Genomic DNA, 13,135 nt, shown 5'->3' with positions numbered 1-13,135 from the left:
AACTAGATTGAGATTTCTATACCTAGGAACAAAAGCTGTAAATTCTATATAAGTGACTCAAGTTTACAGTGTGTTTCTGTGTTAAGATAAATCAATTCTTCTGCAATTATAATGTCGAGTCTAGAAATCTGTAAAATTTTCAGCAATCCGTCTCTACCTTAGGACAAGGCTATTCATACAATAACATCATTTACTGAAACCACTGTTTGTGTGTTATTTGTTGATGTTTGATATGTGTTTCTTTAGCTTAGGAACTCGAGACTCTCCTAAACATTAGAACAGTACCTAGTTTAACAGGGCTGCGCGCTCTATCTGAATCTTCGGGTACTACTGAGAGAGAAATTTTAACCAACAGTAATATGGTGCAGGCACCAAATCATTACCCTTCTGTTTTATGAAGCCATAATCAGATTCCACTAATGAATCCATTTTTAGGCTCATAAAACTGTGAGAATGATACTATTGCTTATTTTCTCATTTAGCAAGTTGAAAAGTAATAGTGATTAAATAGTTAATAGGCAGTTTCATTTCTGACTTAAAAAAAAACCTTGTAATCTCACCGGAAAACAAGAACAGGAAACTTCCAATGAAATCTGGTAAATAAAATTTCAAGACTATATTAAGAACATGGAATCAAGTATCTAGCAGTTGCAGAGCTTTTTTAAGGAAACAGAATTTCTCTCTTTTCCGCAACCTATTGTTATCACACTTACTTTAATCCTAGTTACACAGCTTGGCCTGAACAGCTGTGAAAGTCTATCAATCATACAAAAAAGCCTTCCCCCCCTCCATCTTTGACAGTTGATGATTAAAAGAAGAAAAAAAAAGAGAGAAACTTCTTTTGCTATGTCAAAAAATATCGCAAGACTGATTTAATGGAGGAAATATTACTTTTACTTTACCCATGTTAGATACTACAAATGTGCGTATCACTACATTTTAAAAACATAAAATTGTAAATTGGATACAAACATTAAGAAGCTCTTTCTAGAGTATGTTCCTTCCTTGAGTTATGAAGTCAAGAAGAGCTGGGAGCCAGAATTTACTGCCTTCATAGAAATAGGATCTGGCCTCTGCAAGGTAGCTGCTCCTGGTTGCTTCTGATTTTTGAACTGCTTTACACAAAGGCAAGATGTTGCAGGGTGAATTTACTGGTGGTATCTTATTTTCTTAAGAGCTATAAATCCTGGCTCCTAGCTCTCCTTGACTTCCTAATTCAAAAAGAATTAGAAAAACATTGATTTTGTGCTGAAAATAGAAACTCTGAGAAATGCTGACTCTGCTTGCTACTGATGCTGGAGGCACACAGTCTGCATGCTGTGGAAGATCCTTTACTGCTCAGGATTCTCGATTTGCAACTGCTCCTTCCCCACTTCCCCCAGAAGATCTGGCCAGAAAAGGAGACTGTACCTCTCCTCAGGTCTGCGTGCCCAGGTTTTCCACTCTATGGAGTCAAGATACAACAGGGAGGCATACCTGGAATATGGGAAGAGTTCCCATGCATCATTACTTAGATATGTGCGAAGTGTTCATATATATCATTAATTAGGTAGAGCTGTAGGGACCTTTTTATACCCTAAAGATCAGCAGAGGGCTAGGCCAATGTACTCCACAATGTCAGTGTTTCTGGAAGTTCTTTTCGCCATTAGCTTTGTCCCCTTTAGATCAATGATGGGCCAGTTGTTTCATTCTTCCAGTCACTGCAACATTTCAGTAATGGAGAACACAGAGTATGTGCAAAAGGACAGCGTATTTTCCCCATTCTATAAAGGCTGCACATCTGCTCTGTAAAGACCTACACTAATAGATTAGAACCAAGTTGAACATCTCATTAGTGCAAGGAAAAAACATATACAGCAGCTGAAAGCTTTTGGATGATTCCTTTAGAAACAACAGTCCTCCTCTCTAATATGAATAGTGTTTCATAATTAGCAGACTTCCAATGAAACAAAAGCCATGTAATTTAGAAGTAGGTCAACAACAAACAGCATGAGTATATAGCAGACAGTTCAAACATATGAAATAGTTAACTTCAGGAAATAAGATGCACCAACAAGTAAGAAAGAAAAAGCTAACACTATACACAAAACCCAACCCAGACTCAGTGAACATATATTGGACATTCCTGAGTATTGAAAAATGATAACCAGTAATATTTGATAAGCAAAAAATAAAGGAGAATTTGTATTTTTCTCTCTTCTACAAATGCTCATAGGGCCCTACTTATATTCATCATTCAGTCTCAACCTCAAGCAGATGTAGTTAATTAAATCAGAATCTAAACCAGGAAATTATTCACCTCTAAAAACACATGGTACACCTGTTAATAATGAACCAACTGAAAAGTAACCCTACAAACAAATTCTGACACAGTCATCATCTGCTTCTCCACAAAGGTCTTTCAGTTTCATAAAACAGGAAAGAATGAAGATAATACACTCTTTGCAGGATTTTGTTAAAATTAGCTTTTAAGAACGCACATTCTTCTAAAAATAAGTATTTGAGGTTAAGATAGCTTGCAGTCAAAAAATATAAATACAAAATTGTACTTTTCTGTATTATGTCCATGTTTTGAGAACCATGGTTATTTATAGATATCATTGTATTTTAAATTTAAAAGTCCATATTAAAAGAGTATAAAAATTGAGCAGGAAAGGACTTCAATATTAAGAAAGGTGTAATATGAATCTACCCCACTATTTGTGTATATAATGATTTGGTTTTTTGTTTTTTGTTTTTTAAATGGGCTAGTATTATGGCCTTCAGGACCAAAGGAGAATTCTGTAACTTTTATTAAAGCTTCCTGAAAACAAAACTGAAAGTGGATTATTCCCTACACTTAATCCATCATACTGACTTCCATCTGTGTGACACGTGATAGGAGAACATGGAGCCTCCTAGCAAGGAGGAAGCAATGACCTATAGGACACCTCTGGGGCAAACACCTCAGTGAACCCTGATCTCTGGTGATTCTGAGCCAGAGGGCATGTAGCACTGATGTAACAGCTGGCAATAACCTTTGGGGGCAGGAAGGAGATTGACAACTGTTTTGTCTCACTAGTTGTTTTTCAGTAACCTGAAAAACTGCTCATGTTGACAGTTGTTTTGTGTCAGTAGGAGACAGAGATTCCTCTTTTCTTTCAAGATCCCCAACTAATTTCCAGCCAGCCTCACACTTCCACTGAAGCTCCCCACGAGAATACATTTGTTGTTGGTATTCTTTCCTTTAGGTGCCCAATTTCCAAAGGCTCTAATATAAAAAGAAAAAAAATATAAAAAGAATCTAAACTTTCTTAGCTTCTCATCCCTCAATTGTAAATTTCAGATTTATCCAATAACTTGTTAACATGCGAGTGAAAGTCAAAAATTTAATGTTACTATTTGCCTACCTACAACATGTTTATTAGCATAATCATGTGTCACTCACTCTGAGCTCCTTCTACTTACACCAGAAACTTGCTGATTTTCCCCCCCACCCCTTTACAAAAGAAAATTGTTACCTACACCTAAAGACCACTTACCATTTCCACGTGCAACTCTCTTTGGAAGGGTTATTTCTAGCAAAGACAAGAGATTCCACAGGGGAAGTGAAATGACTGTGTAGCAGCAGGAGATGCCATGTTTACTTTTTTTTTTTTTTTTTTAGGTACAACACCCTCAGCAAGTATTTTTGCAGAGAAAACTTGTAGGGCTTGCTTTATTAATAGCCACTTCTAAAGACTGTTAAAAATGTATTGATATTAAAGTTGCTACCAAGTGACTACAGAAACTTACTGAGTAGCTACCTCCAAAGCAGCAGTCTACAAGCACCTGAAAGGAGGGTGTCAAGGGGACAGGGACAAACTCTTTTCAGTTGTCCCACGTGACAGGACAAGAGGAAATGGGCAAAAACTGAATTGCAGGAAGTTCTGCCTGAACTTGAGGGGGAATTTCTTCACTGAGAGAGTGATGGAGCACTGCAACAGGTTGCCCAGAGAGGTTGTGGAGTCTCCTTCTCTGGAGATATTCAAAGCCCACCTAGATGCCACCCTGTCTAACGTGCTCTAGGTGACCCTGCTTGAGCAGGGGTTTGAACTAGATGATCTCCAGAATCCCTTCCAACCTTACTGATTCTATGATTCAATTTAGAATGGTTTCCTTAAAATGATTCTTCTTCGTTTTTGCTTTCCTGTTCAGCAAACTTGAGACAATAATTCTTAGAGAAGTGCAATGAAATGCATTAAACGCTGGTCTTTCCTAACTGCTGTTCTCCAGTTACAGAGCAAGTAGCACAGAACAGCTGCAGTCTGAACAAAACTCAAGCCCTCTAGGAATTCTCTTGCTCATTAATAATTTCTGGGAAGTGAGAGAAGTACATAATCCCCATATTATACTCCATTTTAGTGATCAATTTTTTCCTAAAAGGGATGCATAACCCACTAACAATCTGGCCAGGGTTTTTAAAAGATAAGCTGTGTAAATACTTCTGCAAATGCCTAAGCATCTTAAGTATCCTACATGCATACAATCCTTAAAATCTAAAATACGACTGGATTTTTCTGTCCTCTTTAGTTTAGCTTTCATAAAGGTTTTACTACAGAAATAAAATTGAATTTGTCAGTTTGTCAAGTAGCTTGATACCTTAGAAGTGTCAACTTCTCCCTCCAAAAACACTCAAAACAAACTGAGTTCAAAATACATCTACTAACAAAAATTTCCCCCAAGAAAAAGGAATTCAATATTTTTAGAACATACTCAATCTAGTTAAAATCACCACTGCAAACATATTTATCGATATTGGTTTAATCCAAGTATGTTTCTAAATTAACATAAATATCTTTTAGTTTTACTTTCTTACAGAATTTATCAATTTAAGCTTTGTACATTCAAAAAAAGGCAACTTTACTGTCATTACATATGCTTTACATAAGCAGACATTATCCCTTCAATTTATGAAGTATTTGAGCAGTTCTAGCCTTCCATATTAGACCAGTCTCCAACTTTAAATCAGGAAGTGGTATACGCAAAAAAAAATAAAACTAAAACTGCTTCAGAAGGAGTAGGAACAGAAAGGTTAGCAAGTCTAGTTAATTTAAATATAATTTAACTGAAGTAAATAGAGTTATGCCAAAGATGACTTTTAAACATGGGTAGGTTTAAACTAATCATTACGTTTAGACAGGTTTCACCTAGAAAACAGTGGCAGCGGCCTTGAGATTTTTAGCTGCCTGTTACTGAAGCAGTGCACAAGTATCATCTATTATAATCAAGTAGGCATCTTTCTCAAAATCTAATTTCTGCTTTTTCAGGGTACAGTGAGCTTTTCATGTCTCATTTTTCATGGTATCTATGTTAGTACAATGCACAATTTGCAGAGAGTAAATGCCATAGCAAACAACAGCAATAAGCGATGAGTCATTTTCATTACCTGCCGCAAGAGCAACTGCTATAGCCTGTTGATTTGCAGCGCACAGAATCTGGACACCCAGCGGGAGACGGGGGCAGGTTCGTTTCACTGCAGCACTAACGACCGTCATTGCTGCTGTTATTTCAGGCCCAGGACAAACTGTGTAAGGAAGATCATGCATGTTTTCTATGATCAAGCCATCCTGTGGAAATTATTAAAAAGAAGTACGATTACACTGAGGGAAAAAAATGAATTTAAAAAACACAGCTAGTTTACTAGTATGTTGAGATTTGTATTAAAGATACACTAAGTTTAAAGATTTTCCTTCAAAGGAAGAATTATCTAAAGTAAATTGTGTTGATGCATATAACCACTTGTAAAAGTGCTTTCATCAACAGCACAGTATTTGGAAAGAAATCATGAAGAGAAATAAATGTGATTTCAATTATACATTCTTCAGTTAGGTCTACTTTGATCTGTCCTACAATGTGAACTACAAGCGAATGAGTTAAATCACACACCTCATTAAAAATAGTGTAGAGTCAAACTTCAATTATCCAAATGGAATATAGAATATTGAGTATATTTGGATAAGAGAGGGTTTAGATAATCAAGGCAATTTTAAATTCAATTAATGTCAGAAAATAAGTGTTATTTTGGGTAAATAAAGAAATTTTTTGTTTGACTATTATTTCCAATGTACGTATTACCATAGCATTAACAATTCGTATTTCTCCCATTCTAGATTCAAAATTACTTGAAGGAAGATATTGCTATTTATTATCTACTGTACCTCTCACTCCACACGGGCATATACTTAGCAAACAATGAATTGACTATAAAATACTCTGCTGATATAATTTATGTGATTTATTGAAAATCTTTGTACATTATCTGGTACCTTGTACTTTTTAAATAATTTGTATAGTACATACTAGAAAATTCTCAACAACTGCAAATCATATACAATTATGTCAAGAACTAATAACACAAGGGAAAATATAGCCTTGGAATACATTTCAAGTCTAATGTTTCGCATTTGAAATGAGAATGTTAAAAGAAGCTAAAAATTTCTTACCTGCTTTAATCTAAAAATACAAAATGTTTGACAGACAAATTCATTGTATATATAGAAAATAAATCCTATCCTCTCTGGAGCTTTATCACACATCTTAATTCTTAAAGTGAGGCCTCTGCATTTCTAAGGCATTCTAACTGCAGAAGAATAGGAAGAACAGTATTTTAAAAATATATATTAAATCCAACCAGAGATGAAATAAAGAAGTAGGGTTAATAATAACAGAGAATCAAGAAGGAAAAAAAAAAGATTTACTTTTTAAAAAGAATATAAATAATGCTTCTTTAATCTTTATTGTACTGTAGAAGCCCTTTTGGGCCCTTTTGGCAGTAAAAGATAAGGCAGTATATAAAAACGCAGTCAGCATTTAATGGCTGAATTACAGGCTAAACCATGGACATCATAAATGGACACCTAACACAGACGAAGCAGAAAAGAAAACTGAGAATGTACATACTCTCTTGAAACAATATGGTAAGTCTAAGCCCAAGACTCACAAACACTCAAGAGATAAGGAATAGAGGACCATGCACTACAGTACAGCTGCTTCTACTAAGTGACTTTTAGCTAAAAGCTTAGTTTTATAGACATAAAACACACTCTCCTTGAAAACAAAAGGTCATGCCTGTTAATAATGGAATAAGTAGTCGAATAGTACAAGCACCCAGCATCAGGCCTAGGTACCACTTGCTGCTTCAGAGTTCCCACGGGAGAAACCTCAACCAACCAAAAGAAAACCAGGTATGACAACTGGCCAAAATGTTGCACTTCATTTTGCATTTCCATGTTCAATTCAACTGTATGATTTAATGTCCACACTTCTCTACCTGTGATCAGAGGCAGACAGATGATAAAGAGGACAGCCTGCCCTCAACAAAACCACAGGACTTCCAGAAATTAAATCATTAACTTTTAGCAAGTGTCTCTGGCACGCAGTCTGCAGTAGTCCAGCAAACCTAAACTGACCAAATGGTCGTCTTGTACTTTATTGCCATCTAGGGAATTCTTCAAGGTACCAACAGAAAGAGAAGTCCCTTAGCCTCCTGCCCCCTGTACAGACATGTATATAAGGTCACTCTATGCAAGAAAGTGAAGTTGGCCAGCAGCAATACATGGCAAAAGAATGAACGTAGGACTTCAGCATTTGGCATCTGGTTTTATTCTGATTTGAAACTAAACTAAACAAAGAGAATGCAGTACACCCTCAAAGCCAGGCAATTCCTTCAGGCCCCAAGCCTGGAAACCTTTGGTCCTCACCTCAAGAACACTTGGCTTGGCAGACTTCACCAAAACCTCTACATCCAAGGAACTGCACGGGCAAGGAGCTAGTATCTGCAAACTTGAAGTCCCAGACTTCCAAGGTAGCTGCGAGTCATCCTCTGCAGGACCCACAGGAAGCAAGGCACCTGGGAGCAGGGCTCCAGGCACCCAGCTTCTGGAGAGCCAGACAAAGGGCCGTAAAACCAGGAGAATCAACTGGCAGAATTCACAGGAGCACTGCAGTAAGACTGAGCTTTCCGTGAAACGTTTCTATTTTGACAGCTCAGGGTTGCACAAAGCAAATTACTCCATTAGATACGTTAATGAATTAATTTAGCAAAAAAGTTATTAAGAACTCTAACCATACTATTGTGCATAAAACAAACAGCTTACTGAACTCTAGTTCAAAATGCAGGGCCAAATCAGGCAGATGGGAAGATTCCAGAATTTCTTACATTTCCTTTAAACTTATTATACCCGCTTCTCAACTACGCCTGCTTCTATGCTTCCAAAGTCCAGGGTTACAGTGAACGTTCTTGGTCTTACTTTAATAATGTTTTATTCTTCTGGTACCATCAGACAGACTATGTTCTTTTGCATATTATGTTTAGTTTAATTAAAAAAGAACAACATATGTTCTGCAATACAGAGAGCTGAATTACAGATGCATTAACTCAAAGCTTTCTTTCATATTTTTGTATAAAAATATAACACCACAGATTTCTGTGTTTACTGAATTTATATGTATATAAAACAGATTTCAGTACTATCAGACAGCTAATTAAAATGGTGGAAAGAAAACAGTTATGCTGAATTAAAGTTCTTGGAACTTAAGCTTATGGTGCAGAAGTCTATGGGAACAGTTACTGTATCAGACATTCCAAACAGAATTTATTTGGATAGTAAGAGATAAAACTCTAGCAAATATCTCATGTTTCTTTTCCATTGAATATTAAGATGACTTATGTGCTGTTTTATAAATAAAACAGCCTTATTTTCAATAATTTTCAAACAACACACTTTTTGAATGACATCTAAATTATTACGTGTGTGCAAAGTGTATCACAGTGGATAGCAGGCCATTTAAATAGCTCTCTGATTATATAGCAATAATTTCCTTAGCTTTATTTCACTTATAGAAATGACCTCTTAAAACACTTCAGCCACACACACATATCACCACAGAAAAGCCTCAGGAAGAATATACAGTCATAATCCTACAAAGCACAACATGTATAATAAACATAACAAGTTAACTCAGCTCCTTATCTAACATAACTTACTTATGGTAACTTTAACCTTAATATTCCCCTTAACAGGAAGGCCTCACCTCCATATACTCACATAGTGATCAAAATCTACGTAAGTTTAAAACACTTGCTATTTCTTATAGGAAGAGTTGTTTTTTTTTTTTTTTTAATACCAATTATTCAAGAGGTATAGGTGTGTGCTGAGATGATTACAACCCCTCCTCCCACCACCACAGTAATGTGCTTCTATCTTAAGGAAATCAGACACCTCTGTAAAATATTTTTCTGTGCCCAGGTATAGCTTCCAAAGTCTGTAATTCCTTTAAAAACTACCTGAGCAAAAAAGCTCTATCTTAACATAGGTAAGCACACACCTTATATTCTTCTCTATACATCATAGGTTTGTTTTCTTTTTTTAATCTGCTACTATAGTATAACTAAGACTTGAAAAGTTAACCACTACTAACTCAGATAACTATCTACTTGTTTCTATAACAGAAATGTTAGTTTACTCTATCTCAATTGTTACTAAATCTTAACTAATCTTAATACTAACTACTATGGAAGTTAAGAAGTCATAGGCTTGGAACATTTATTTTGAAAACCTTAATGTAGAACAGGCACTGGCAACTATCCTTTCAAGTACAGAGACAGAAACAAGGATCAAGTTGATCTGAATAGCAACAAAGGTATCTCCAGAGACTGTACTGGCAAAAGCAGCAAACCTGAAATCATGCTTGGTGAGAAGCATCATCATACTTGGAACTCAATACTGCATTTTGAAGTACAAATAAAAATAATTATTTTTGAAAATGTGCATCTTTAACAGTCTTTAATGACAGCTATTCAAGTAGCTGTAACTAGATAATAATGGCAACTAGTAAAGTGAATCGTATCAGTGAAATTAAGGGGAACTCTCACTCTGCTTTCTTCTGGCTACAAAGCAGGCTTCCCCCAGGCTGCACTGAGTGAATAAAAATTAAGTAACTTGCACTATATTTTTGTATCACTCTTTTAAACAAAAGCAGACACAAATGGGAGGGATCATAATGTCTCATAATTTTCTGCTTATAAAATCTTGTCTAGGGAATTTCATTGTTCAGCACTACAAGTACAAAGCATAAATGCCATGAGCACAGATGGCTTCCTATCTGAACACTCACTTGTTTTCATTATTGTGTTTCAATATCACAGGTCTCATATTTATTATGTTAAACCACTAATGTGCCAGACAAGTCACCTTTTTCTGAACAAAAATGTATTGCCAAGTGCAATATATATTGAGTGAGACCATATACTTCACTTCTGAATGTTAACACCAATTCAAGCAATTTGAGACAACATACTAACATCTCCTGATGGTAACAAGATGGTTACAGATCTTAAATACTATAGTAAGTAGCATTTGAAACTACTGTCAGTGAATACATCCATGCGGGGGAGGGAGCAGGGGGAGCTTTAACTTTCTAGGTCTTCTTCCACAAGAAAAACAGACAGTTTAACAATTTACTCTTGAGTGCTGAGAGGGAGAAACAGATATATATTCCCACTGGGAAACAAGAAATCTAGTTTGGAGGAGTGGTGATCTTGGTGCAAAGCCAGGAACCTCTTGAAGTACCTGCAATGAAAGCCTATGCTTCTCTTAAGTACTGAGGAAAAAAAAAAAAAAAAGACAATTGAATTCCAGAAAGTGTTAGGCAACTATACTGATATTTATATGGAAGCTCTCTTCATTATCTCTGACCTTTATGCATTAACAAAGGACTTGTTTGTCATACAGCTGTAGCACTACTGCGTATGGACCTATAATTTCAGATACTTAACTTCAAAATGACTTGTGGAGTATAACCTGACGTTTTTAAGAATCCTACATGAAATGCACTAAGTCCTGAATTTCTCCAAATCTGTAGAGAAATTACTATTTCTGTCATGCACCTGTCCACCTGGGAGCTAGTTATAAAACACATTATAGTTCAGTCGCTTACAGTAGGAGAAGAGATAGATCAGTTAGCCCTGAAGAACAAACTATTACAACTGTTGAAAAGAAAGAGGTGTAAAACAGAAACTAAAAATTTGTGTTAATACTGATTTTAAAGTTTCTTCTGTTTCAGCTTTTTGTATTTCAGCAATGAAAGTAACTGCATCTCTAGGCTCCCTCAACCTTACGTATATTTAGTGCTTTCTCTCTGCTGCTAAAGGTTTCAACTTATAGTCAGTATGTAAGGAAAATGGGTAAGTAAGTACAGAACCGTGTGACAATGGCTTTAAGAGAATTATAGATCACTTGTGTAACCACTTCACCTAACACAGCAAGACAGACTAACTAGCACTTGCCACTCTTCTGATGTGGATCAAATCACAGTATACCTCACATTGATTCTGTGACCATAAAGAGAAGACATAAAGTCACAGTACAGAATGCAGAAACTCTGGATGCTTTCTTTCAGAAAGCATGAAAAGGGAAAAAAAAAAAAAAAAAAGACTTATTTCATAGATATTGCAGTTAGAATAATCTAACTGGGCAGACATCTTGCACGTGCCCAACTTGCTCATGGTCACTTAAACTTGGCTATGTAAACATTCTTCCATATTGTTTATCCTTTCAACAATTCACATTTTATGACTCTTTCCTAATTAAGCCTTGCTCTGTTCATAACCTACTTTGACTTGTCAAGAATTTTGACGTTGGCCTTTGAAATTCAGATTAAGTTTAGATTCAGTCTTGTTCTAACTGCAAAGTATAATTTAAATTTATGCMATAAAAAAAAGTTTTCAGTACGGCTCTTGTTATTAAACTTCGTCAGAAAACAGTAGCTCAGAGCACTGACTACTTGTCCATTTAAGTCATTTTTAAATCTCAGACATTAGGATCCCACATTACCAGGCCAGCAATCTTACATAATACTGCAAGCTGGTCAAAGAAAAAGTCCACCAATGCATGAAGACAAGGTGCAATGAAATGTTTAAAACACACCTGACCTTTCAAAAAGGACATACACTCTGTTTAAAAACTACTGACCTATGAAGATTAGCACATCACCTTAGGTCCAATGGCAATTCAGTCAGTAGTATGTGCCTTTTCCTGCCTCCGGCTGAGTGTGGCCTTTTAGGCTTTCTCTAGATATACAAAGCAGGCAAGCTCTCTGCCAGGGGCTATGATGGGAGGATTAAAACGGGCAGAAAAGGGCCTAAGCAGCACAAATACAACTGTGGGAAAATCCTATAGCCTACGAGTGACTGACGTATGCCTGTGCACATGCCACTCCTTCATGGCTTCATAAAAACAGTGTTGCATAGAGCTAAAAACATAGTGGCTCATCAAACTGCAAGAAGGCTCCTACAGCCAGATACCTAGAATGCTAGCAATACTCCATGGCACATTCAACTTTCCATCTGCTTTTTTATTTTTAACTGATTTTTAGAAATTGATGGCACTCCTACTACAACAACTTCAATTGTGCAGCTTTTTCAATTTTTCTGCATACACACAATATATGGCTTAGCCTTCAAAACCGATGAAGGCTTACTTACTATATTAAAGCTACATCTTTTATTTCAGATTATTTGTAAACTCTGCATTTAAGATGTTTTCAGTAAGTTTTAGGTATACTTTGATTCAAAGTTTTAAATACTAGGTATGCAAAAGCAGCTTTATGTAAATACTGCCACAGGAGGCATGAAAGCCAATACTTACAACTCCAGCATCCCTGTAATGTTCTGCCTCTTGACAAGCTTGATCGATGATCTGGGTCAGTGGAAGAGAACTTCTTGGTGTCCCTGCAAAAACAAAGCTACTTACCCCAGTGCCAGGGGAAACCAAAACCATGCAGTCAGTGTTCAGTTAAGATAACTGCAAGGATTAGCACAGCGAAACAGGCAGGAGCAGGGGAACTCGCTAAGAGGCCGCTGCGCCTCGCGGGGGCACACCTCAGGCTCCTAAAGCTAGGTCCTCAGGCCCGAGGCACACCCTGGGTGACCCCCGCCGCCCTGGCTCTGCCCTCGGCCCGCCGCTGCGGCAGCTCCTACCGCCCAACCGCCCGCGCAGGAACGCGCCCGCCTGCCCCTCGGGCCTGCCTTCTCCTCGGAGCTGGACGTGGCGCTCGGGAGCGACTCCTGGGAAAGCGGGGCAGGGCGCGCAGCCCGGCGGGCAGCCCCGGCGGG

At 37.1% G+C, this 13,135-nt stretch overlaps 1 protein-coding gene across 3 annotated transcripts in view; it reads right to left on the bottom strand.

The window, feature by feature from the left end:
* CUNH19orf12 (chromosome unknown C19orf12 homolog) overlaps positions 1–12,781 on the bottom strand; it is a 56,930-nt gene extending 44,149 nt beyond the window's left edge. For 2 of the 3 annotated variants that reach the window (XM_085303795.1, XM_085303796.1), the window contains exons 1-2: positions 12,669–12,748; positions 5,408–5,588 (exon numbers count right to left, since the gene is read on the bottom strand). In XM_085303795.1, coding sequence (XP_085159921.1) covers positions 5,408–5,567 — 160 coding nt within the window. In that variant the 5' untranslated portion in view covers positions 5,568–5,588; positions 12,669–12,748. Of the gene's footprint in view, positions 1–5,407; positions 5,589–12,668 lie in introns of all 3 variants that reach the window. The other variant, XM_085303798.1, reaches the window with a different exon arrangement.
* Between the last annotated feature and the right edge of the window lie 354 nt (positions 12,782–13,135).

The sequence above is a fragment of the Rhea americana genome, unplaced genomic scaffold, assembly GCF_003343005.1.
Source record: "Rhea americana isolate MKP2758 unplaced genomic scaffold, rheAme1 scaffold_20, whole genome shotgun sequence".
Lineage (NCBI taxonomy): Eukaryota > Metazoa > Chordata > Aves > Rheiformes > Rheidae > Rhea > Rhea americana.
This window is presented reverse-complemented; position numbering and strand designations above follow the sequence as displayed.